Raw genomic sequence first — 27,200 nt, 5'->3', positions numbered from 1 at the left:
CAACTGTGTAACAAAAATACAATCTTTGTCTACTTCGCTTTAAGGAAACCCAGAATCATTTCCTTATCCAAAAATTGGGATGAGGCGTTTTGCCTCACCGCCATGAAACAGTGACGTACCCTCACCGCGGCCCCTCCCCTCATCCTGTGCTCCGGTCACGTGGTGTCAGCTCGTCGATCATAAACACAGACGCGCGCGTGCTTGCGGTCTTTCGGGTGGTGGTCTCTCTGGTCTTTCGTCGGCGCATCAGGTGAGTCTTCTCCACTTGTGCTGATCTGATCCAGATCCGATCCGGATCAAGCTGATGCTCGGGAGACCGCGCGGCGTCCGCGCCGCTCATTTCCTGCTGTTGTACCTGCTGATGTGGCGGTGCGCGTTCACGGCTGCGGCAGGTGCACTCAGAGCGGTGCGCGCGGGGGCGGCTATGTCCGGAGTGTCAGCCGCAGTAAGAACGAAACCGGACCTGTGGCTTAATCGGGAGGGGTGGCCTTGTGAGGGAAAAATAAAGAACAGGGAGCTGAGGGGAAAAGCATGGTGGGGGCAGCATCCTGGTAGGGGATGCTCCGTTAAAAACTCACTCAGGAGCTTTTACCCGCGTCTCTGAGTGGATGATCTGGAAACAGACAGTTTTGGTGTCCGAACTGTATTTTTGTGTCTGCAGAATTATGGAGGATTCGAGCCCGGACCGCAGGGGCTCGGTGTTTGCCGGGCTGGTGGGGGTGTCGCAGGTTCTGGGTCTGCTGTCGGTGGTGCTCACCGGCGTGTGGATGGGTCATTACCGCGGAGGCTTCGCCTGGGATGGCTCAGCCCGGGAGTTCAACCTGCACCCTCTGTGCATGGTGTTGGGCCTCGTCCTGCTGCACGGTGACGGTGAGTCCTCAACCCGCAACCCCCAGGTGGGACCTGCCTGTCACTTGGGGGAGGGGGGTGGCACTCATAACCCTTGTGCTATCTTCTGGGGTCCAAATGACCCCACTCCCAATGTCAACGTGCCTCCGAGGCACGTTGACATTGGGAGTGGGGTCATTTGGACCCCAGAAGATAGCACAAGGGTTAAATTAAGCAGTTTTTTATTTAAAAACAACTTTTTTGCACAAAATGGAAGTAAATAGTCCAAAACACCATTTTACCAAATAAAATTCAAATATGCCAATACATATAACACACATTTAACACAATCCATTCAAGGCTCTACAAATGTCATATGTGCAGCTTTCTGATCACGGCTTTTAGAGATGGAACGGAGATGCATTTCAATTTGTTTGATTAATATGGGCGGAAAATAGAAGATGATGGGAATGAGCCTTTATGGATATAGAATTTGCCAAATATAATGCTAAGATAAATGATGAGTTGTTTTTTTTATTTGAGTGCACATTTTTTCTATGAAAGCCAAAAATGATTTGTTCAAAGTTCAGAGTGAAGTTGGGGTGAAAATGTTCTTTGATGAATTGTAAACACTTTTTCCCAAAAAGTCTGCTTTCAGTAAAATAAAAAAAAAAAAGATGGTTCATTGTTTCTGGGGGTTTTTTGTGTGCAAAAGTTGGGGTCAATTGTTTTAATGTATCTTAGCCAAGTTTGGTAAACTTTGAGAATTATTTTAAGAGAAATTTCTTTCATTTTGTTATTTATCACACATTTTTGGGTCACACTCCAGTCTTTTCTCCAAATACTGTTGGGAACAAAACGTCTCCAGTAGGACATCAACACGAGTCCAACTGTGTTTTGACTTTCATTTTTTCTTTCTTTAATTTAAATCGGTTTGGGTTTTTTTTAACCTAACATCCACTGAACAACAGACCTGTCCTCCATAAGGATCCTTCTCTGCTGGATCTGACCCCAACTCTGACCTCAGGTGGACCGTTGTCTTCCTCACAAGTCGATTTGTCCAAAGCTTGACCTCAAGCTTTCCTCAGAAGCTCAACACAGAGGTGGTCTTACCTCTGGAAAAATGGATCTGACTCCTCCACAGACATCTGATTGAAGATCAGCTGAGGGAGAAGAGCTCCTCATGTCTTCCTCACTTCCTGTAGACTTCCTCCTCTGTGTGACTCAGGCCTTTACTGTTGTTCAGTGTGAGGCCGTCTTTAAGTTTCTCTATGACTTTTCATCATCTCTTATGGATTCTTGGAGTTCTGGAGGAATTGTTCTACTTTCATATCAAACACATTTACCTTTGATATTTAATCTTTCACTCATTTCCATGTTCTAGTATTTATCAGCACATTTTTAGATGTAAAATAATCAAAGGAGTGGGGATGATTGCTGTCACAATCAAACAAAAGCATGAATATGATTGTCAATCATCTAATGATTGAAACTCCTTTTATTTCTCACTTTTATCTACATGTTTGGTTGTGTTTGTTTTAGCTTCATGACAGAAAAACAGGCAAATCTGAGCAATTTATGACTTAAATCTCAGTAAAGACAAAAGAAAAAAATACTTCATCTGTGGTTGGGTCCTCGATCCACGGCTTTACGAGGACGGCAGGAGATTTGAAACACCCTGATATGTGAGCCTTCGGGTCTGAAAGAGGGGGGGCTCCTTTCTGCCACAGGACTGATGCAGTTAGGGCAGCATGTTGCCATGGTTACCAGCAGGAGTAACCAGGCACATCTTTTGAGTGTGTTAGCCTTAAGGCTACAGCGCAGCCTTATGATGACAATAACCAGATGTCCCTTGTGGTTACCCCCCCCCCCCCCCCCCCAATCCCCCAGTTTAGGCTTAACAAGAAGATAGAAAACTGTTGGAGCTGAAAAATACGTTTCTATTCATTGATTCCTGGAGCAATTAGTGGCATTATTCACTTAAACCCTCGAACGTTGAAGCATCTTGTGACGAGACAAGAGGGACGAGTCTTTGTACGAATGTATAACTGCTGATTGAATTGTTTTGTGCATTGTTCTTGCTTTGATTGCTTGAAATAAACCCTATCAAATCAAAGTCACAGGAAAAGGCCATAAAACCTTAATTTCTGCTTACAGTGTCGTCTTCATTTAAATCATAGTTTGACATTTAAAGCATTTGAAACATCTTTAAAGATCTTTTTTGTGCATTTATTTGCATCTCATTGAGAGAAATAAGTATTTGCTTCCCTTTAACCTCAAAAGAGTTCTGGTTCACACAGACTAGTTAGACTCTCCTAATCAACCTGTCACCTGCACTGAAGACACCTGTTTGAACTGATCACCTGTAGAAAAGACACCTGTCCATCAGTCAGACTCCAGACAATATGGGAAAGACCAAAGAGCTTTCAGTGGATTTAAGGGAGAAGATTGAAGACCGGAATAAACTACAAAAACCATCGATCCACCTTTAGGTCTGGGGCTCCAAACCACATCTGACCTGGTGGGGTTTTTGTGATTAAGAGAACAGCAACAGCCCCCAAATCTGAATGTTTTAGAAGTCATTTACAAAGAAGAGTGGAGCCGAATTCCTCCTCCTATCTGCAGAAATCTGCTCATCAACTACAACTAACCTCTGACTTCTGTGTTGTACTCTGCCACAAGCCTTTCTGACAAGAGGGTTCAAATCCTTCTTAGTCTCAATGAAATGCAAATAGATGTGTTTCAGTTCTTTAGGAGTGGATTTAAATGTTGAACCGACCATCAGGATGACAGACTGTCGGTTTCTTCTTAAGTGGCCAGGCCTGCAGAATCAGCCAAGGATGAAATCCTTATTTCCTCCACTGTAGCTGATCTGATTCCCGTGGGAGCTGTGTGTGGATGTAATCACCCCCCACCCACGGTGCTGCTGGACCTGCAGAAGAAGATGATGTGGGGCTTCCTCATTACTTTCAGCTCGGGGTACTTTGGTTAACACGAGTAATCACATTGACTCAACTGCTTCACTGCGAGATTACATTACAGCAATAAAGCAAAAGGTCGGCTCCACATTAAACAGAGAACGAGGAGGCAGGAGATGGAAACACCCGGAGGGGGGGGGGGTTAACACAGACGGTTAACACAGACACACACTCTGCCACTGTAATGGGATTACTTTAGACTGCGTGCCTTTTTCCTGTCCTGATCAGACTTTTTGTCCTCAAATCCAAGTAAAAATGAGAAATACTATTTCCTAGGATCAGTGCAGCTTTACACAGATGACATCAGGTTTCCTGCCTGCAGGCTTGGTAGCTTGTGTAGTTTTAGTGACTTTCTTAGCAGGTAAGGGGTCAGACATGTTACATGTGTGTGCACTCGGACCTTTTGTTTCAGGTAAGAAACAGCATCAGGATGACTTTCAGGATTTTTGGTGTGACTTCTTCCAATTCAAAGTTCCTAATCAGATCAGGTCTGACGAGGGCCTGCCTGTGTGTGTGTGTGTGTGTGTGTCTGTGTGTTCAGCTATCCTGGTCTACAGAGTGTTTTCAAACGAGGCAAAGAAGAAGGTGAAGCTGCTTCACGGCACAATTCACCTGCTCGCCCTCGTCACCAGCATCGTAGGTGAGTCCGGTGTGAACACAAACACCAGAGACGGAGATGGCAAGCGGTTCTATGATGTGTTTGTCTGTCTGCACAGGGGTTGCAGCCGTGTTTGACTTCCACTCAGCCTCCCTCATTCCACACCTGTACTCTCTGCACAGCTGGGGCGGCCTTACCACCTTGATTCTCTTCAGCCTACAGGTATTCGACCGCTCGAAAACTGAGTACTGGATTTTCATTTAAGGTGGACAGAAACACTGACCGGCTCCGTTTCTTGTAGTGGGTGATGGGTTTGCTCTTCTTCCTGCTTCCCGGGGCGTCGTCATGGTTACGAGCCACATACCTGCCAATCCACGTGTTTTGCGGGCTGACCCTGTTGGTTATGGCCATAGGAACCAGTTTGCTTGGCATCACCGAGAAACTCCTCTTCAGCATCGAGTACGTCTGCAGGACCCCCCCCTCACTCACCTGTTCTTTCATGTTTTGATGGTTTCTGTTTAGATCACAAACTGCTTGTGTGATGCATGCTGGGATAAAGTGGTTTAAAGGAGCAGCCAGTCAAGCAGCTATGGTTCGGATCCAGATCCGGTTTCCTCTGATGTCCTCTTGGTTCAGCAGGTGTTTGGACCAAACAAGTAAACTCTTGAGAACGAGGGTCTCTGTTTAAATGCAGAGGAAAACGAAGAGAGGAGGAGAACCAAAGGGAGGAAACCAAGTCTGCTTCATGTGTTTGGAGGAGAATCTGAAGAAGCAGGAGTCATGAAGAAGTGTATAAATGTGGTGATGTGAGGAGCTGCAGGAGCTTCTTCTCACATGGCAGCCAGACGACCAGCGAAGCTAGCTGCTGTTCTAGCTGCTTTTTTCCATCCTGGTCTGGGCTGGTTTTGGAAAACAACAGTGGATTTATTTTTAAGGGAGGGTTGGTCCGCTTCAGAATTTGATTCTTTCTAGAGAGTGTTGTTAGGGGAGATTCCTGTGGACTGTTCCTGAAAGAGAAACTACAGAAAACTCCTAAAGGAGGTGAAGAAAGCTGGTTTGGATGAAGATTGCAGGTTCAGGCTGACTAGTTTTTCTGACTAAAGTCTGAAAAAGATAGTTTTTGCTCCCATAATAGGCTACCTCATCCTCATCTGTCATGATAAAAGCTGGTTCATGGTTTTCTTTGACATTCTGCCCATTCGCTCACTGCAGATCCTTAAGGAGGTCTCCTAATAAGACCCCCTCACACATGGAAAACTGTTGCCATGTTTGACGTCTTTCAAGCTGCTCACCCCACTCTGCATTTCATTTGACCTTAAATCCACATTCCCACCCCCCCTCCATTTTTGACCAATAGTCCCATCACAACCAGAGTCAGATGAGGGCATTCTGCCACGAACAAGACAAATGCGACTCCCAAATTATGAACCAGCCTGTAGAACAGTCCAGGAGACCTGCACAGACCTCTGAAGTGGGAATGGAAAAGGTCCTGCTGCTGCCGACGGCATTTATTTCAGTTAGTGGACTGTTGTGCTGCCACTACCAGGGCTCCCCGACTATCAATGGTCTGAGTCTGTGTCTGACCAATGTCCATGCCCTCTGATGGCATTACAGCTCGTTTTCTTCCTGCAACCCCGACCCCTTCTAATGAAAAACCTCACACTAGTGTGGGAACAAACCCTTAATGCTTCCTTTTTTTTCTGCCTTAGGTCCTCCTACCCTCAGTTTCCCCCAGAGGGGGTGCTGGCCAACATCCTGGGGGTCTTACTGGTGCTATTTGGAGTGCTTCTTTGCTACTTGGTAACCAGAGAAGAGTATAGACGCCCACCAAACCCAGAGGAAGAGGCTCTGTCAGTACACTTCAAGACCCTGACTGAGGGGGAGGCCCCAGCCACACCTTGACTTTCCTCTGAAGTCACCTGTTGCCGACCAGCTCGTGAAAAGCTCCCAAAGAGCTGTCAGAAGCTTCTGGTAACCTGGAATGAAGAACGCCGTCCCTGCCGTGTTTGACGTGTCTCACGTTAGTTAATGATGCTTTCATCTCACATTGTCGTGCCTTTATCCTACGGTGAGAGACGTGCTTCTGCAAGCTTAAACGTGCACTACGGACAAGCTCCGCCCACTGTGCACAGAGTCCTCCCCCTTACATGTTTGGTGTTTATGTGCAAGTTAATCTCAGCAGATGACTCGGAAAGCTTTAGACAACATTCCTCTGATGTTCACTCAGTCTCAAGGACATCAAGAAGCTCTGAACTTCCAAAGAGGACGGTGTCTCTGCAGCTCCCCTGTGCGTTGGATGTTGCTGAAGTGATTTTGTGTTGTTGGACCTGAGTACAGACCCATCTGTGGGTCCCTTTGCCAAATGTACATTCTGGAGATTGTTTGTGGCATCCTTGCTGGTCTCAAATAAAGTCTGAGTGAAACAGCTACAGTGTCTGGATTTGAAATAGTTCCTGAAAAGAATGCAGAGATGCTGGGACCCAGCCCCTCATGGACCTTCAGCTTCACTATTTCTGCAGAGCTGCATCAGAAAAGGAGGGTTTCTGCACGTCTATGATGCTGTAAAACACATTTTTTTCCCAAATCTCCTGAGATAATTCGTTTAACCGTTGTGCTATCTTAGATGACCCCACCCTTACATTGACGTGTTCTCCCTACAATGACAAAGGTGGATAAAGGTGGAAAGATTTCATGTAATCCATGGACACCAGTGAAGATCACAAATCATTGAAGAAAAAAGGTTCAGAGCACTGTCTAGTGGGTCTAGATGACCCCACTCCCAATGTTAAAGTGCCTAGGATAGCACAAGGATTACACAACAAAACGATTGTTTTATAGCTTCCTAAAAAGAAATCTAAACTGGGATGTATCCCACAGCTGGACATGTCTTTCATGATATGGAAAGTTCTCAAAGAGAACCATTTTGGATGTTGAAACTCCTGCAGGCACAACAAACAAAACTAGCTTAATGACTTTCATTATGTCACTCTAGATGACTCAATAAAACACATCCTTTCTGTATAGCTGTGACTTAATGTGAAGACCCAACAGATTTTTGGTTGAATTCACATTTGAGATAAAACTGTGACTGTGAAGAGAAAAACATACATAAAACTCCTCAAACCCTTGGATCTTCACTCAGCTCATGATTGAACAGAACTGGTGTCATGGTAATGGGGATATTTTCTTGGTCCACGTTGGGCTTGCAAGAACCAGGTGATTATGGTTCCAACGCCACAGCCTACCTGAGTGTTGTTGCTGACCATGTCCATCCCTTTCTGACCACAGTGGACCATCTTTTGATGCTACTTCCAGCAGGATAAGGCGCCATGTCCTAAAGCTGGAATCATCTCCGACTGGTCTCTAGAACATGACAAAAAGTTCTCTGGACTCAAACGGCCTCCACAGTCACCAGAATCCAATAGAGAACCTTTGGGATGTGGGGCAACGGGAGATTGACATCATGGATGTTCAGCAGACAAATCTGCAGAAACTGTGTGATGCTGTCATGTCAACATGGACCAAACTCGCGGATGAATGTTTCCAGAACCGTGTTGAATCTATGCCACCAAGGATTAAGGCAGTTCTGAAGACAAAAGGGTTCCAACCAGCAAAGTGGACCTGATAAAGTGGCCGGGGAGTGTAGATGGAATCAATTATGATGGGTGATTTGGTACGTTTTTGCTTTTCCTGTTAAAAGTGTGTAACCATTGTGCTATCCAAGGCACTTTAACATTGGGAGTTGGGTCATGTAGACCCACTAGACAGTGCTCTGAACTTTTTTCTTCAGTGATTTGTGATCTTCACTGGTGTCCATGGATTACATGAAATCTTTCCACCTTTGTCATGGTAGGAAGAACACGTCAGGCTGGGGTCATAGAAGATAGCACAAGGGTTAAGAGAGTTCATGGAAGCAGCCATTTTCAAACGAGTGGGAAAATTCCCTCTGCTGCTACTAGTGGAATGACGATGAACTACAGGGCAGAAATGTTTGGATCATGCAAGTGAGATAGAGGTCTCAGAAATGTGTGTATCAAATAGGATAGGTACAGGGTTAAGGATGAGTATGGATGCCATAGTTAATACCATCAGCATATACACTTATGTCATGTTTTGTCTCTATGTCCACAAGACCCCTTTTAATGTTTGGATCAAGCACAATCAGTCACAAACACAACAGTGGGCTTCACTTGAGCACCAATCGACTTTATTCACCTTTGTGAAAGTAACAGCAGTCAGTCATTAAACAGCAGTTCAAGGCTTAAAGACCAAGGCTGTTCTGGATCCGGGTTCAAGTACGAGAGCTCCTGTAAGAAAGCCCCACCCAGGTCCAGGTCCTGACGGTTCACCTCCCTGCAGGCGACTGTCACGCTCAGAAAAACAATGTCCCACATCAGCAGACCTGCATCTGCCAGAGCACAAAGAAATCAGGGCGATGCCAGAGACCGTGACCGACAATTCAGAACCAAAAAGAACCTGCAGCTCCTCAACCCAAAGACCCACATCTACATAGAAACGGACGTTTGAAATGGCTACAACCTGACATTCATGTCTCAGAAGAAACAGAGCGCGAGCCCTTTCCAGTATCTAATCATCAAGTTAAAGCGTTTCCAGTTAAAAGGTCTCCCTTTAACTGGAAACACAGAAAAACTGAGGTACACCTCAGGTCTCTGAGGACACCAGCAGTTTAAAAATAAAGCCCAAGATAGTTGATGAAAGCAGCGTTGCAGAGAAGTGGTTTTACACAAAGACGTAACTTCAGAGAATGTCGGCCCAGGACAAACAAGATCCGTACGGTGTCCCCGCCCTCTATACAGAGCTATCTCTGTAAGGGGGCCACGGCAAGGGTCAGGTAATGGTGTCTGAGGATAGAATAAGATGATTTAACCAGCCACACACGCAGACCCTCAACAACCCACATGACTGTAAAAAAGAGGCGGGCTGATGGCATGTGGCAGCTCACACTCCAGAGCAGAGAGGAAAAGAAGATTTACAGCAACACCTGGCTGTGCGGGAAAGGCCATGGAGATCAGGAGTGGGTCTGAAAGCAGCAAAGGTGTTACATTCACAGTCTGACAGCCTCTTCCGTTTACTGTCTGACATCAGAGGAATACCAGGAATCATGACAAGTAGGGCGGGGTTTAAAAAAAATTGGTTCCAACCAATCATAACAATATATGAATTCCAAAAATGCAGAAATTTTAATTTTAAGCATTTTATACTATTTTGGACAAAGAAAATGTTGATTTAATGTAGTAATTCTTTATTTTAACAGCGAAGTTCCACCTTTTTTGTTGAAATGATGGTTCTGTTAAAAATGCTATTATAGTTTTTGAATAAAAACTGAAAGCAGGAATCACTATCCCACAGAGTAAACAACATTTGAATCCAGTGGTTTTCTTATGGTCATAGACGGCATGGGTGCAGATTTATGACAGACTTAATATGGTACAAACCAGAAGACAGGAGCCAATTTATCACCATCATCTGGGCCTGGATCAGAACTATGGCTGCTCTACAGTCACATTTCAGCTGCCCTGATGTAAACCCACTCAGGCAGATAGTATGTGACTATAAACTCTGCTGGCTCATTTTTTTTTTTTTTAATGCAAGCCTTCTATAAAATATTTGTCTTCTTTGAGTTCTTTCCTAAGATCCAGGTAAATGTTTTTACAGAGAAGAGGTGGATCTGGCTGTGAGTGGCTCAGTTGGTTCTGGATCAGCCCAGTCTGGTCTGGTTTGACTAAAATATCTCAGAATCTTTCCAAGAAAAATCACCTAAATTCCAGTCACGTTGGTTTATTATGCCTATTTACTGTTTTAGAAAATATGTATGAAATATAGCAAATGTTTTGCAGATTCTTTTTGCATATTTTGGGTATAAAACTGTAAAGTCTTGATGCAATCGGATGAAACGTGATCTGTTTAGTCTCTTATCAGGAAATGTCCTTGACAGGCATTTAGCAGTCTGAAAAACAGCAATACCATTGAAAGAAGGCAAATCTAAGTCTGTGCATGTCATGTTTTAGTGTTTGGTCATGCTTCTGTGTGCTTGACTTGGTATAGGTCGAGGTAAGAAAGACAGGACAGATGGGATCTGAAGACAAACTGAAGACAAAACAAGGTTCATAGTCTTTAAAAGATAAATATGGCAGATGTGGATTCCTGCTCAGTGAGAGGACGATTCTTTATCCCAGCCCTCAAAGTTCTGTGCCTTTTAAACTTTCCCAGCCGGGGGGGTTTTCATGTCAGAAACTACACTTCTAATAAAGTCTTTGATCGGCTGGAAATCCTTTGTCTTTTCTTTCTCTTTGTGTTCAAGATGATGACTTTTCCAGCCAGTCAAGTTCCACCTGGGCGTGTGCCAATCCGACCCGGTTCTGTGGTCATTCTCTACACATTTGATTCCACAAAGGGGCGCTTGGGTTTGACAGGGGAGGTGGGGCAACCCCGCCTGTCTGCAGATCTGCCAGCGCAGACCGCTGGCCGTGCTCCAGTCAGCCTCACGGCCGGCCGGGGCTTAGCCAAAGCCGCCTCGCAGGAGTCGGGCTGGCTTTTGAGGAGGAGGTGGCCGTTGTTATTGCTGCAGTTATAGTAGGCGATGGATGAAGGTGGGGGCAAGCTGGCCGGGTTCTTGCTTGGCGCGGAGACAATCGTGTCCACACAGGACACGGCCCAGGAGCGGGATGGGCTGAGGCAGGATGCTGAGCTGGATGTCGTTTGCTGTTGCTGCACCCTGAAGGTCCTGTCAGTCAAACCCATTGAGGGGGTGCTCCTGGCAGACCGCCCCGCCTCTCCTGGGTATGTCCCGCCCCCAACCACACACATCTCTGACTGAGGGGAGGACAACTGCAAAAAGTCGTCACGATAACTGCCGCTCGCTCCCACATGGTCCAAGGGTGGTTCAATATGCTGCGCGGAGGAGGATGTTCTGAAGCTGGGGGCCTGTCCCGGTGAGGGCCCACCTCCAAGGCTGCAGCTGCTGGAGGAGAACTGGACAGCAGAGCCCTGAGGGTGCATGACAGGCCTCAGTGGTGGAGCAGTGGAGGAGTGTGCACTAAAAGGGCGGCGGACCCCCCCTTGATGGTGGTACTGGTAATCGTGTGATGACAGCCAGCCATCAGATGGGCCCTTAGCATTTTCAGTCACCTCCATGGGGTAGTAGGCAGCTTTGGATTGGTTGCGGTTGAACTGCCGGGACTGCTCAAAACGATTTACCCCCACCCTCTCTGACTCTGCAATCCTACCAAAGACAGGAGCACTTCTCACCTGGCGAGCAATGTCTGCGGTCACCTCATCGAACGCATGCAAAGCAGGGGAGGCAAGGCCGGGCCCAACCTGGGGGTGGGTCCCCCCATCTGCACTGAAGCCCTTCCCCAGGTCTGCCAGCTCTTGAAGCAGGTGGGTGTACTGAGGGTAGGCGGAAGGCCGAAAAACCATAGAGGACTGGGATGTGGGGGCAGGCAGACCGGACGTGGGTGCTGGCCCCAGGCCTGAGTGGGAGCTCTGGCTGTTCCCAGGATTTAGTAGGGACCTCTGGGTGGACAATAGATAGTTCTGTTGCACCCCCTGGGCCATGTGACCTGGGGAAGTCGGAGAGCTGAAATGAGAATATAAGGGGGAAGTGGGGCGAGGTGCAGCATGAGAGGGGGGTGACAGGCCCGCTGAGTAGGTGGGGCTGGGGAGGTGTTGTTGCAGGTGAGAGGGGGACAGTGGGGAGGGAGATGGTACTCGTGCATGGCAGCGGTTTTCCAGATTTTGTGGCTGAAGAGCAGGCTCATCTTCTACATTCAGTTCCTCCTCTTCATCCCCGAGGCCCTCTGTGTCCAGTACAGACCTCGAATCCTGGCCCTGAGCCGCCCCAGTGGGCGGGGCCCCATCATAAACACGCTGGGACGAAGGAGGGCAGTCATGCAGCTGCGCAGCCTGCCGGCACTCTTCTTTGACCCTGGAGAGCAGCCGCTGGATCTCCCGGTTGGTTGGACATAGGCGGCTAGCTTCGATGAGGTCCTCCAGGGCCGCGTGGAACTGTCTGTATCGAGACAAACACGTGGTTTCAGAATACCAGAAGGTCTTTGAGAAAAAAACCCATTACATTCATCTGTCAAAGTATATCCTGGTAACTTTATACCATTTTTATGCAGATGATGTTCAACTTTACTGTTCCTTTAAGTCAGAAATACACAAGATTTCCCAACTTCTGAATTAAGTCTCTTCTATTCAAGACTGGGTTTCTACCAACTTCCTTCGATTTAACCAACAGAAAACAGAGGTTGTAGTTTTTGCGCCTGACCAGAAAATCCCTCTAATTAAACAACACCTTGGTATTTTATGCTCCACTACACAACGACACCTTAGAAATCCTGGTGTTCTTTTTGACCAGACTATGTCACTAGACAAAGATTTTGTCTTGTGTCCCGCCCACAAACCAATTTAGAATTGATTTTAAAATCTTAGTTTTAACTTTTAATGCTCCAGTAGAACAGGCTCCCAATTGTATTTCTGGTCTTTGGACTCCATACAGCCACATTCAATCTCTACGGTCCTCGGACCAAAGTCTCTTAAAAGTCCCAAGAACCAGGTATAAAGCTTATGGAGGCCTGTCCTCTCAAGCTGTGACCCTAAACTCTGGAAAGCCCTGCCATTAACCCTCCACGTAGCTGAAACTGTTGGTTCTTTTAAAAAGCTTAAACCATCTTTATTCAGAAGGGTTTTTGGCTAATCTTTGCATTGGATTGCCTTTTTCTGGTTTTAACTTTGATTGTTTGTAAAGCACTTTGTGGTATTTTACCTGAAAAAAGTACTATATGAAAACATGTCTTTGTATTCTTCTTCTTTATCACTGATCATGGAAACTGTCTCCGCTTCAGAATCCTTTGGAATTACGTTACTTGCATAAACGGTTGAAGAGTTTTGGTAATTCAAAGAGCATCAACACGAGTTCCAGGGTTACAATAAAAAAAAGACCTCAAGTTGTTTTTGCTTTAGTTATCAGCAGCTACAGAAACATTTCTCCTGTTTTAAAAACGTCCCTAATCTTTCAATTACCTGAGGATTTTTGATCAAAAGTGCATTTATTTTTCTTTCAACATAAAAAAACAAAACATCAATACAAAACTTCCACCATCTGTCTAGCAGAAGTAATCTGGTCCAGAAGGTCAAAGTTCAATAGAATCACCATTGACATAGTTGTGAACATGGTATGTGCAATAAACGGTTGGCTTTGGATTTTTGCTAACCAAACTTAAAAACAAACTGTTTTCCTGTTTGAAACTCTCTGTTTTGACAATTATGGAGTATTTTTCCTCAATCCCTTTAAACTGCAGTCGTTTAACCAGGTCTGAACAAATGAAACCTGGAATATTCCATGTTTGACAGTTACAGTAATTTTAAAAAACCTTTTCAGAGACAAGCTTTGGTCAAGCTTTCAACATACCCACAACACTGAGACAGCAGTTTTTAAAGTGCTAAACCACATTCACTTCAACGCTGACTCGGCTTAAACTTTTTTCTTTTTTATGTTTGAGTTTGGCAGTCTTTCACACCATGGACCAATATGTCTTGACAGGCAGGAGACGGGTCAGATTTTATCTTCGGGGGGGATGTTGTTTTCTGTATTGATCTCTGATCTGTGGAGTTCCTCAGGGTTTGATTCTTGGACCTCTGTTGTTTAGTTGGTACATGATTTCATTTGGTCAAACTTCACTGAGCTCTGTCTCACTGTTTACTGTACCAAGACTATTGTAAACTCTTCTAGTCCCAGATTTGGCCTGTCAGTCGCCTGATAGGGCCTGGGACTATAGTCTTGCATGTGAGTGCGCAACCAGAGCTCTCAGCGACGATGAGGGGGCGGGGTTGCTCCGGGCCAACAGTCCCGCCCACAAACCAGAATTGTATTTCTAATGAGCTACTGCTGCTGGGCATAAAACATTCTTAAAAAAACAACAAATTATTTTTGATTTTGGCTAAATAGTGCACAATCATAAAGAAAAGAAAACAAAATCTGGTTGGAGTGGGACTTGAAACATGCAGAAGTAACGTGAAAGCACATAAAACAGCTCAACATTTGTATTCAGTCCAGTGACTGCTCTAAAAAGATTCCTGCAGCTGGCTGAAGGCAGCCCACAGGAGTTGCTTCATACCTGCGGCTCCTCTTGGCACGGGCTCGGGCATAGAAAGCCTCGTAGGATTTAGCCTTCAGCTCCAGAGCTTTGGTAGCAAACTCCTCAGCCAGGCTGAAGTCCTGCACGAAGAAAAGATTCTGTGATCAACTTCAAGGGGGTTGAAGAGTGAAGCTTTTGGATGGCGGTTGCAAAGGCCCACATTCATCTTGCGGCGGCAGCGGGACAGGTTGAGCAGAACACACACTCTCAGCTGCTTGAACGTCTTGAGCTCGTCTCCTGGAAACTTCTGCAGGGCTGACTGGTACGAGCGGGCGGCTTCCCTCACCTTGCCTTGCTGGACAGAGACATACGACTGGCATGGTCAGGGTGCTCCCACCCACAGTTTGTGCTCTGAAGCTCTGTCAGGTACCTTGTACAGACTGTCTCCTTCCTGGATCATTTTACTCAGCAGAACCATCAAAATGTCCGGCTTTGATGTTGCCATGGCCCAGGTGGCTGGTCCTAAATTCACGGGAACACAGGTTAATAGACACAAATGAATTCCTTCATTTCATCAAGACATGGGAACAGTGGTTCCTCGTTAATCGCAGGTGTATAGGTGAAATCTGCACAGCAGTCATCTTTGATTTTTACAATTAGATGTTTTAAAGCTTTAAAACCCTTTACTCCACCATCAACATTTTCACATTTTTATCTCTTGGTTAAGCTTGAAATGTGCAAACATTTATAGAAACGTATGTCCAGTATTATAGATTAGATAGATAGATAAACAAGATGTATGCACAAAAAGGCACCCTGTGATTTTGCAAGTTCTCCCTCTTAGAAATCATGGAGGGGTCTGACATTTTCATCTAAGATGCACGCCCACTTTGAGATACGTAATCACATTGAACGATTTTTTACACAATTTATTTGTATGGTACTGCTGCAAATAAGTATTTGAACACCAGCCTGCTGAGCCTCACCTTGGATTGCGCAATACCTATGCAGTCAGACGGTACTGCTGTCTCTCTGTATGTCGGTTCAATCACTTGTACTATATGAGCTGAGTTTACATAATTTAGCAGATTTATATGATGTACAGTGTTTGTTTTTATAAATAACTGTATGTGAGGGACGTGTTTCTTGTGCTGAGCGCTAAACGCCGGCGAAAAAGCCGCTGGGTGAGGCCAGACATTCTCGTGCCTCATGTTAGGGGGCGCCGGTGAGCCCTGAGATTATGAAGCTAAAAAACAATAGAATAAGTGATAGCAAGCGGCAAGTAATTTTCTCCAGAAGGAGCGGCGTATGGACTTTATTTACAAGTAAAGGTAAGACGATAATAACGTTTGTGCTTTTTTCTATGCTGCAGTTTGTATATGAAAAAAACAACACATTGAAATGATATTTTAAACAAAACACGTTAACTGTTGTCAATTGAATGGTGAATAAGTTACTCAGTATAGTTCATATGTTTGTAAATGTGACTGATGACGTCAGTGCCTCACCAGCCATTAACCTCACCGCACGTCACTGGATGGCACAGACAGTTCCCCTTTTTAAACCAGCACATGTCCAGGCCCGTTTCAAGTTTGCCAAAAAACATTTGGATGATCCAGAGGATCATGGGAGAAAGTCTTGTGGTCAGATGAGACCAAATTAGAAGTTTTTGGTCTGAAATCTACTTGCCATGTTTTGGGTAAGGAGAATGATGAGTACGACCCCAAGAACACCATCTCTACTGTGAAGCATGGGGGTGGTAGCATCATGCTATGGGGGTGTATTTCTGCACATGGGACAGGACGACTGCACTGTATTAAGGAGAGGATGACAGGGGCCGTGGTTGGCAAGATTTTAGGGAACAACCTCCTACCCTCAATTAGAGCACTGAAAGTGCTAGAAACTCGAAAAAACCCGAAAGGGAAAACGGCAAAATACACAGAAACAGGGGAACAGCATGATATGGACCAGCACAGGACAAAGGGAAAGACAGGACTGAAATTCACACAGAACAGACAAGACAGATGAAAACAATCAGGGCAGATGGGGACCAAAATTGAAACTCCAAACCAGGACACAAAACAGGAAACCTTTCAAAATAAAACAGGAAGCAGAACTTAAAACATGACATAACAAAAAAGAACCAAAAACAAAGGCAAAGAAACTCAAACTGTGTGACTGTGCATTTATAGTGGTTTTTGTTTACAATACATGGAAATCAGGAGCACAACTGTGAATGTTTATCCATCCTCTGGATTTGATTGAAAAGCACTAATCAGTGTGTTTTTGGAAGATGTTTTTCATTTTAAAGAACTGTTGGGATTTAGCCTTCTGCTACTAAGTTTACATTTATTTTCAGGTCATAGTTAACAAGAATTCAGATCCCACACCTTCCTCCCTCACTGTGCTCACGGATGCTTCAGCCAAATTCATTGCATTTTCACAGAATTCGGTTTAAGCTTCAGCTTCTCTTTTTAGGGCCACACGGAAATAAAGAAAGTAGGAGATGATTTTTTTACCGATTTTGGCTCCTTTTTTGAGAAGAGCGATGACAGCCGAGGTGTTTCTGCAGCCGACAGCTCGGTCCAGAGGACGCATCCCGCTGGAGTCCACGTGCTCCACAGAAGCACCGTGATCCACCAGAAGCTGCACCTGATACACAAGAACCACAGCAACACGCTGTCAGCCTGATTCCAGCTGCACAGAATCACTGTAAACGATTTACCCCCCACCTCACACAGCATCATTACTGAGTTAAACCGTAAAATAAAGCAGGAAGGAACAAAAACAAAGAAAGTGTGTGGATAAGAAGGTAAAACCCAATTAACAATGATTCGGATTTTTATTTGATTTGAAAGTAGATCTAACGTTCTGTCACACCGATCCATGAAACCGATGTGTTCTAGATAATGGATCGGTTCCTCCGGTCCAGTGCTCTCTTTATTAGTTTAAACCAGTGTTTTTCAACCAGTTGAAACTAGACTACGGCCAGAGACTACGGCCAGTCTCCCACGGCACTAGTGTGCCGTGGGAGACTGGTCAAGTGCGCCGTGGGAAATTGCCCTCATTAACTGATCTAAAAGCAATTACCATCTCCAGGAAATCAGCTCTGTGTTCATCCAAACAGGCCCTGATAAAACACTGAGTAGTTAGGAGTATAAAGGATCAGAAAATTATTTTTCTTTGTGTTTATTTAATTCTATTAAAGACATTTTGATAAGAATGACGGTACCGCGATTTAGCTGCAAATAAAGCTTTTTGCGGCAAAGTCCCGCCCCTTTAACTGTCTCCGCCAATAATAATAATAATAATGGATTGGATTCATCTGCGCTTTTCAAGACACCCAAAGCGCTTACATTGTGTCCATTATTCATTCACTGGTCATTCATACTTGGTGATGGTAAGCTACGGTTGTAGCCACAGCTGCCCTGGGGCAGACTGACAGAGGTGTGGCTGCCAGTTCGCGCCTACGGCCCCTCTGACCATCACCGGGACATTCATGCGCATTCACACACCAGTGGAGCCACACTGGAGGTAAGGAGGGTGAAGTGTCTTACCCAAGGACACAACGACATTTTGGCTGGTGGGAGCGGGGATTGAACCGCCAACCCTTTGATCATTGGACGACCCGCTCAACCACCTGAGCCACTGTCGCCCCAATCATTCTTTAAGGCTTAATCACATGTCAGCAGTCTGACCAATCAGAAGTGGTTAAAGTCTTAACTTCTTTCTTCTTCTTCTTCTTTCTTCTTTCTTCTTTCTTTCTTCTTCTTTCTTCTCCAATTTAGCTCAAAAAGTCTTTCAGTTCCAACAAAAATACCAGCTAAAGCTCGTGTTTAGTGGTGCAGCTTTCCACAGAATCCGGTGTCAGACCGTGGAACAAGTGAACAAAACAATGAAGCTCAGAGAGGCTAGTCTGTCTGCCCTTTTGCGGCAGTTTTCACACTACATCTCCCATGATGCATTGGGTTAAAGCGTACAATGAGTCGTCCTTGTTAAACGTCTTGAAGCCACAACAAACACAAATCAAACAGTTTTTATATTTTCTAACTTAACTTTTATTTCATCTTTTAGAAAAACAGCTGCAACTTCCTGTTTTTTCTGCCACAATTATCACAAAAATACACGTGAGATTGCGCGCGGGGGGGGGGGGGGGGGGGGTTCTGTAGATCAAAACAGACTATGAGTTTCTGCTTTTTTTTTTGGATGCTGGTGTGCCGCGAGATTTTTGTCAAGGTTAAAGTGTGCCGTGGCTGAAAAAAGGTTGAAAAACACTGGTTTAAACAAACACCCAAACAATAAAAAAGGCCCTTTGGCACATAGAAGTTTCTAGAGCACAATTTGGATTTTTTAAATTTCCGCTGTGGTCTATATTATAGGGACAGTTTGGTCTCTGTTTTGAATACTAAAAGGATTGAAGCCATTGCCACAAAACACATAACTGATGTCATAGTTTTGGGGAGTGGCGTCTCAGGACGTTTAGGGATCCCAGCCGAACCCGGACATGGAGCATCTCTGCAGGTTCAGCCTCTGTCTGGTTAAAGTAAACATGTCCGACCGTGAAATGGAGCGATCACATTTGGAGTCACTCAGACTGTAATTTTTTTGAATTTGTATACAGAACAGTTGATGAGATTTTTTTATCAAATGCAACACATCATCTAAAGGCTTATTAAGAGGATCAGAACCATTTTTTTTTTTCAGAAGACCGACCAAAACTCAAAAATAATAGTAATATAAATGTCAAACATGTTAAGTAATAGCTTCCCATTTTGAACAGATACCTTTGTACTCATAAATATCGTACAAACCACTTCTGGGTCCCCGCAGAAAGCAGCCAGATCCAGTGGTGTGCGGCCGCTGCGGTCAGCGTGGGTCGTGGCGGCTCCTCTCTCCACCAGCTCTCTGACTAACCCCAGCTGACCTTTCAGACACGCCCAGCTCAGCGCCGTCAGGCCCTCCCTGTCCATCTGGTCAAGAGAGGCCCCTGAGCGAACAGACAGGCATGTTGAGTTAAAGGAGGCTTCTTAGAATGTGTGCTTAAAGAAAGAAGCTGCTGTTAGGATCGTCAATTCTGCTTGATCTTCAGCAAGCTTCAAAAGGCAAAGACAACAACAAGCAGCTGGAAAAGAGGAAGTTCAGCCGTGAAAAAGGGAAGATGTGGTGTGAGGTTAGAGGTGTTGGAGCACTCGGGCGATGGAGGTGGGTGTTTACCGTGGTCCAGCAGCAGCCGGGCGCTGGTCATGTGTCCCTCTGAGGCTGCTGTCATCAAAGCGGTCCTGCCCTGCTGGTCGGTGCGGTTCACATCCACCCCGTGGTTCACCAAGAGCTCCACCACCTGCAGGACGACACGGTGACAGTAATGAAACACAGATCAGCCAGTTCGCCAAGCGGGCCTGCGGGCTTCAGTACCTGCCAGTGATCCCGCCTGGTGGCAGCAGACAGAGGAGCGACTCCCTGCCTGTTGCAGTGCTCTGGAGCAGCTCCCTGATCCAGCAGTAGCCTGCAGATGGACAGTCTACCGTGTCCTGCTGCCACCGTCAGGGCTGACAACACAAAAAACTGTGAGACTGGTCCAACTTGACTGAACTCTAATCTTAAATATTGCTTTGCTTTAGCCCAGGCACAATTAAAATGTGTTTTTTGGTACCTGTCTCTCCCCACAGACTGTCATAGACATTAATCTGAGGCCTCTGCTCCTCTTCCTCGTCTTCTTCAGGAAGATCCAACAAGTATGACACCATCTACAAACGAACACACCCCGCTCTTTAAAACCCACATGTGGATGTTAGTGGCGTTGTTCCTGGTCCTCGCCGCTTTTCTCACCTCCGTGTGACCCATGCTGGCAGCAGCTATCAGAGCCTGCTGCACTGCCTGGCTTCTGCTCACGCCCCTCTGGCTGCAGCAGGCGGTGCAGCTCCAGTCAGCACACTTCAGCAGAAAACGCAGCACCTCCAGGTGACCGTGCTGGGCTGCCAGAACCAGAACCGAGCGACCCGAGTCGTCCACGTGTCCAGCCTGAGAGCACAAGGAGAAGCTCACTTCAGAAGAGTAACGAGGTGAGACGTCTTTCAACCCTGAGCTTAGATTCTTCAACACTTTGAAGTCTAACTCAACTAACTCTAACTCCTGTTTTCACAGGATTCTAAACTTGAAGGTTGATCTTTCTTGCACACGCCTGTCTCTCCTCTTCTTACCTGGGCTTGACCTTGCATTTTCTCAAAAACAATACTGTTCTTTGGTGTCAGGTGAGGAACCTAGAAACTCAGAAGGGACTTCCACACACATGAAGTGGTCGTTGCAGACAGGAGTGCTCTGATCTCTACTTTGGAGGATTTGTTCCCATCAGACTGGTGTCCTGTATAACTGCACTCGCACTGAATGCCATTTTTCTACTTTTCAATGTTAAGTCTATTTGCAGACGCAATCAAAGGTTCTGCAGCTCAATCTGAGCACTGGGTGTGGCAACCAGTGTAGCACGTCCAGACCCGTTGCATGAGCCAATCAGGAACTCAGCTTTGGCCCCCTGATCTGTTGAAGACGGGATCAGCAGGTGGAGTATAAAACCATCATGGGGGAGAATCTGGACGTCCTCTTCCTTAACTGTATGATATTGTTTTATGTGGATGGATGAATGATGTCAAGACACGGAGACGGGATTACCGATTCTTTTGAAAAGCTCTTCAAAATAAATCAACCTGACCTCTAAACGTCATCCGTCTACGTCATGCATCGTAACTGAGATATACAGTCAATGCTTCCATGCAGCCATGAGGCTGAAAACGTCTGGAGCATCAAGTTTATGAACATATATTTGGAAAAATACAGAGCAGCAAATTTGATGCCCCTCAAAAGAGAGGTGGAGGATGTGAATATCCTGTAAAGCAGGAATGGCGTTTGGTGGGAACGCAGCATTAGACCGGTGTCTCTTCTTGATCAACCTTTAAAGTCCTGCTGATCTAAAGAAAAGAATCCTGAGATAAACGAATAGTTCTTTCTCTCACAGTACTGCAGACATTCTGGAAGACTCTGACGGACAGCTACCTTGGCTCCATGCTGGCTCAGCGTGGTCACAATGTTCAGGTGGCCAGCGGCTGCTGCAAATCCCAGAGCGGTCAAACCATCCTGAGAGCGAGCGTTCACCTATCAGTGCAACAAGAGCAGTCAAGATGATCGACCTCCCAAAACGCAAGTGTGGAAGGAAGAGGAGAATATCGATCACCTTTGCTCCATGGTCCAGAAGCAGTGCCACAGCGTCGGCGTGTCCCAGGTGGGCGTGGACACACAGCAGGGGGGCCTTGTTGAGAACATCACTCTGGTATTCCACCTCCGCCCCAGCCATGATCAGCAGACGGCTCACCTGTTCACAGGTGCACAATGTCAAAGTCAATAGAAAACTCTCATAAAGACGGAATGACCATTCGGTGTGTGCGAGTGCATGCATGCGTGCGTGCGTGTGCACGTGCGTGTGAGGGTTACCTTGATGTTGGGGGTGTAAAGGTTGCGCAGCGATGACAGAACCAGGCTCAGATTCCCTGTGCTGTATGACATCCAGAGCCCCTGAAGAATGGAGGAGGAAACCCCGAGCTTTTTGCTTAAGCCCTGCAGAGAAAGAGCCGGGTGTAACTGACACCTTCTCAAACACAAAACCAAGCCAGACTCATTACAATGGTGTGATCATTTTGAACCGTGCGTGTGCGTGGCGGTACTCTCTCCTCTCCTACATGGATATGAGGCCTTCTCAGTCTGCATTAATCTGTTCACCGGGTGCATTTTTGTGACACGTCTAAAACATGACATCCTGAACAGCTGAACAAGTCAGAAGACCACAGGTTTAGCAGCTCAAAGTGCGAAATGAGCATGCAAAATGATGGTTCGTCATCAGTCAGAAGCTGGTTTTGTGATTGGCCCAAATGCCAGGCTCATCTGAATACAAAGAGCAGATCAAAATCAACCTCTTTTTTCAAACCTACCACATCTTATGTACCTACATGACTCTGTAAGATTTGGGTTGTTTGTTTTCGTCAGTAACTGCAAAGATAAATCTCATATTTAATGCCAGTGATTAAAGCTCAGGAATGGAAATCTGGGACAATATCGGCACGTTTTACAGAGACAGCCTAAAGCTGCGTTCACATCAAACACGGGTGTTCAACGTTAAATCAATGAGCAAATGCAGTCTGAGGTCCTGCGGCGTGTCCGCCTGGCAGCAGCGTTTTTCAAGGTCGTGGCACATTTTGGATGTTACATCAAGTTTTTCTAATTAACCTAAGAAGATGTGTCGCATGAACCAATCAGGGTCTCAGCTTTGGCGTGTGACGTGTTGATGACATGGTCAGCAGGTGGAGTCCCAAAGCGACATGAGGAGAATCTGAGAGTCCTTAACGATGAACTTGTGAGTAGGGTTAGACACCATTGCATTACGGGCGTAAAATTCCAGTTGCGGACAATTTCTTCTGCAGGTGTCACATTTCCCAGAAGCACAACTGAAAGCGGCCGTCATGCAGACTCATTTCCTGCAGCAGATGGTGAAGCTCACCGTACCGGGAGAGCCTCTGAATGATGTCATGAACCCAAACGTGAAGACCTGATGTTACTGATGCCTTTCTGCAGCTGCTCAAGTAAATCAACCTGACCTCTGAACATCATCCATCTACTCTGTAGCTGAAATATACAGCCAACGCTTCCATGGAGTGATGAGGAGGCAAAAAGCTTTTGACGGTAGCTCCTCCCAAACGCATCTGGAGAGTCAAATTCATGAACACACTTTTGGAAAAGTGTCAAGCACCACGTCGAAAGAGAGGCGTCCGGCGTGAATCCCATTTGGTGTGAAGAATACTGAGAGCAGCGTTAAATCAAGGTTTAAACTTCTAGAATAGGTTCCTTTAGATCAACAACCAGAAACCAGGATTACTGCTTGAAATCATGAACATTTTCCATCCCTATGACTCTCCTCCCAGTGGAGCTATTGATTCTTCAGCAAACCCGACATCACAGCTTGATTTGATGGTGGAGTTTAGGGGAAACAAATTCAGCGTCAAACCTTGTAGATGTGAGCTTTCAGGATGTGATGCCCCAGGTCCAAAGTCTGCTGCCGGTTCAGCTTCCCCTCCATTCTGCAGAGCCAGAAGGCCAGCAGAGTGTGGCCGCTCCTGCACACAACACACCGTCCGTCCATCAGCACAAACGCCTGTCCCCCTTCCTCAGCCGTCCGGCTGCAAGTCTGGTCTACCTGGGATCACAGAGGAAGCGCTCGTCCTGTCCCTCCTCCCTCCACATCAACCACTCCCTGAAGGAGGCGTGGTTCAACATGCGGCTGCCATCCCTGCGCCGCAGCAGGAAGAAAGAAAGCTGCTCCAGACGCTGCTCAAACTCCGCCCACTGCATGCTTCCTCCTTCAAGGGAGCCGGCATTCACCACCTCGAACAGCTGGAGGATGGGAACACAAGAACCTAAACACAGAAACCAACACCACCTTGTGTGCTTTCCTGCTGCTCCTTCGTTCTGGATCATTCTAACTCCTGATCCGGATCAGTAGGCGGTGGAAACAGAAGCTGAACAGTGGCCCTGGAGGATGAAAGCAGCCCATCGGTCAGTGTGGGGGCAGGTACGTACCTGTTGCTCACTCAGGGGATGGAGGGAAGCCACAGTGACGTTCAGCAGGGGCAGGACTCTCTGGAAAGAAGACTGGGTGGGAAACCTCATGTTTAGCTGGAGCAGGTACACCTCAGCCAGGCTCACAGGAACCACCTACGACAACAGGACAGAGTTCTCCTGCTGACTTCCAGCTCTTAAATCCTCCCATCCCTCCGCCCATCCCTCCCTCCAACCTCACCTTGAAACTGGAGCTCTTCAGGACCAAGTATCCCCTCTCTATCAGATCCAGAGTCAGTTTCAGGTACAGGTACGAGCCTCTGCTTAGGCTCTTTAAATGGGTGCTGAGTTTGGCGAGCGCTGCATTGTCAAGGCGCCCGTTGCTGAGCGACACGTTGTTTTGAATTTCAGAGCTGCTATGAATGCGCTGCATCAGGTAGCACTGAAAGAACCACAGGAGGGGCCTTAGAGAGCGGGAAAGGAGGCCAGGTGGAAGACAAGAGGAGGCCTAATCTCACCTGCAGGTCTCGATCTATGGCGCAGTTCTCCTCGATGAGGTCTAAAGAGATTCTGTGAAAACGCAGGGAGGAAGTGATGTCCTGGAAGCAAACACAACACAGGTTCAGGTGGGTTTCAGTGGTTCTGAGTCAAACCCAAGACGTGTCCCCAGGTAGACCTGCACAGTAAATGGGTGTCAAGTCTCCCCTTCACACTAGGAGCTGCTAGTTTTACTCCGGGTCAGCCTGTGGATGCTGCCCCAATCCCAGGTGTGTTTGTGTATTTGGTTATCACTGTGCCTCTGTGAGTAGCTGCTGAGGGACGTGTGCGTCATTTACAGGTTTTTTTCAGTCGGTTACATGCTATTTAGAAAACTGCATGTAATAATCACAATTATCCACTGTCCAGTTTGCATCAATCACAGATCGTATGCAAAATGCGACACTCCAGTCAAAACAATTACACACTGTTGTGAAAATGCCTCAGCAATCAGACACTTTGTTTCACACTGCTGCCATAAAAAGAAAGCACATTTGGAAAATATTTAGCATATTTAGAGTTTTGACCAGAAATGTGCATGTAAGGCATAATTTAGATGAATAAAGCCCATAATATTCCTTCTGATTAGTTTGAAATATATAGAAAATTAACACAAATAGACCAACTATACACTCACCGAGCACTGCACAACACAGATGCTGCAGACTGAGTATTTCAAGTTTTTATGTCAATACGTACAGTTTTTATTACCATTTCCGCTACAGTAATTAACCATGAAACAAATAAAGTCTGTAGACATATAAAAATGTTGCATGGCTGTCTTGAGGCAGATTTGGTCCTCGTCAAGTCCTCTTTTCCTATACCTAGGCCTTCTCCTCTTCATCTACCTGGGCCCCTGTCTCCTCTTCTTCTACCTCCATCATGTCATCTCATTCACCACTTTTCATCTACGAGCTCCTTCCATGTCTGTTGAAGACAGGCAGACTCACCTGCTGCCTCTTACAGCCCACCTGAGCCGTGTTTTCAAATGAGTGTGTGTGTGCTTCCACACCGGGCGGATGTGGTTATCCAGTTCGTACATTAGTGTGGTCGTTGGCAACCCGGGGCTTTGCAGCGACTACGAAGTGACCTCAAAATCTGTGTCTACGCCTGCACAATACACCGCAAATTTATCATCATCGCAATATCAAGCTGTCCAATATGCACAATCGCAAAAGACAAAGAAAATTGCAACAAATGATTACCTTAAATGTGTTAAAACAATCTTATGGCAACTTGAAGCACTTAACAAATCCAATAAATCCCTTTATGCATTTGACCAATCGGATGGACCCCTTCACGTTGTGGACCAATCAGATGGAGTCCTGTTATGCTAGATGTTCGAATACTATGTCGACGAGGGTCATTTGCAGTATAATTTTTAAACTGTTGCAATGAATGGGAATGATGTTTTTGGTTGTATTGTAGCATTGCCACATATGTATTAGGATGGTTATTTTACTGTGGGGTAAACAGAAAATATGATATACCTTCCGTAGGGTAGCCCCTTAAGTTTAATGGTCCAGTGTTTTGTGTTTGTTTAAATGATTGATTGAATGTTTGTGGCCGTGTGGAGGACTGCAGCATGAAAAACTCATGGACTACAAATATGGCGGTCAAGTCACCTAGGTGACGGTTGATTGGACTATCACAAAAGGTGGGGAATGATGGGAAAACGGGACTCGCCAAAAAACACCAGACGGTGAAGGAACTTCGGAGAGGGCATGCCCGGAGCGAGTCAGCACCAGCCGCAAGACGGGGATTTCTAGCCACATTACTGCCACTTCAGCCCAGCACGTCAACCTCGTTGTTGGATTGTGTATTCTTTTTGGGGGAGTATTCCCGCCTTGGGGGTGAGGTCCCAGACATTCCGGTTTACGGGGGGACGATCGTGGGTCAACGGAGCCGGTAAGGCGTATGTTTTCTAACTTGCGGACGGAACATTCAAAACCCGCGCTAGTTGAGACTTCTTCCGCAGGTACGGGTGGAAGACGCCAACAGGAGCGGAGTGTAAATAAGGAACATTCAGACTGGCGGTGTGTGTGTGTAGGGTGGTGAAGGGTTACTGGACTCTGGGGGATGTTTTATATATATATATATATATATATATATATATATATATATATATATATATATATATATATATATATATATATATATATATATATATATATATATATATATATATATATATATATATATATATATATATATATATATATATATATGTTTTATGTTATATGTATTTTCCGGACTATAAGTCGCCCTTTTTTTCATAGTTTAGCAAGGGGTGCGACTTATACTCTGCAGTGACTTATATTAGAACTAAATTGAAATAAATACATTGTTAACCCTCCTGTTATGTTCATTTGTGAGGAACAGAGATGATGTTCCTGGGTCAATTTGATGTATGAGGTATGTTAAGTGTTAAGAGTATGTTAAGTGACTCAGAGAATCAGCAAATTTTTTTTACAGTAAGATCTTGAAGGCTAACAACATAATATTCTATTTTCCAATGATTTCATAGATTCAGAAATGCAATAAAAATGACAACTGTTTCTA

General features: G+C 45.7%; 2 protein-coding genes across 4 annotated transcripts in view; one reads left to right on the top strand and one right to left on the bottom strand.

Annotated features, from left to right (window-relative positions):
• Positions 1-113: 113 nt before the first annotated feature.
• LOC101173063 (cytochrome b561) lies at positions 114-6,833 on the top strand. Its single transcript, XM_004071869.3, has 6 exons — positions 114-250; positions 662-870; positions 4,348-4,446; positions 4,523-4,626; positions 4,706-4,863; positions 6,114-6,833. The coding sequence occupies exons 2-6, from the start codon at positions 666-668 to the stop codon at positions 6,304-6,306; spliced, it is 759 nt and encodes a 252-aa protein (XP_004071917.1). The 5' UTR covers positions 114-250; positions 662-665; the 3' UTR covers positions 6,307-6,833.
• Positions 6,834-8,589: 1,756 nt separating this feature from the next.
• The window catches only part of LOC101167795 (protein TANC2), a 50,779-nt gene continuing 32,168 nt past the window's right edge, over positions 8,590-27,200 (bottom strand). For all 3 annotated transcript variants that reach the window (XM_023957812.1, XM_023957810.1, XM_023957811.1), the window contains 18 exons: positions 24,620-24,700; positions 24,343-24,543; positions 24,123-24,257; positions 23,740-23,936; positions 23,551-23,659; positions 21,987-22,109; positions 21,730-21,867; positions 21,552-21,650; positions 20,334-20,525; positions 20,158-20,251; positions 19,920-20,053; positions 19,722-19,845; positions 19,319-19,494; positions 17,027-17,159; positions 14,938-15,029; positions 14,728-14,862; positions 14,547-14,647; positions 8,590-12,436 (listed from right to left, as the gene is read on the bottom strand). In XM_023957812.1, the coding sequence (XP_023813580.1) occupies positions 10,798-12,436; positions 14,547-14,647; positions 14,728-14,862; positions 14,938-15,029; positions 17,027-17,159; positions 19,319-19,494; positions 19,722-19,845; positions 19,920-20,053; positions 20,158-20,251; positions 20,334-20,525; positions 21,552-21,650; positions 21,730-21,867; positions 21,987-22,109; positions 23,551-23,659; positions 23,740-23,936; positions 24,123-24,257; positions 24,343-24,543; positions 24,620-24,700 (3,903 nt within the window). In that variant the 3' untranslated portion in view covers positions 8,590-10,797. The remainder of the gene's footprint in view (positions 12,437-14,546; positions 14,648-14,727; positions 14,863-14,937; positions 15,030-17,026; positions 17,160-19,318; positions 19,495-19,721; positions 19,846-19,919; positions 20,054-20,157; positions 20,252-20,333; positions 20,526-21,551; positions 21,651-21,729; positions 21,868-21,986; positions 22,110-23,550; positions 23,660-23,739; positions 23,937-24,122; positions 24,258-24,342; positions 24,544-24,619; positions 24,701-27,200) is intronic.

Source organism: Oryzias latipes, chromosome 8 (assembly GCF_002234675.1).
Source record: "Oryzias latipes chromosome 8, ASM223467v1".
In the NCBI taxonomy this organism is placed as follows: Eukaryota; Metazoa; Chordata; class Actinopteri; order Beloniformes; family Adrianichthyidae; genus Oryzias; species Oryzias latipes.
Note: the sequence above shows the minus strand (reverse complement) of the source record. Positions and strands in the feature narration are given on the sequence as shown.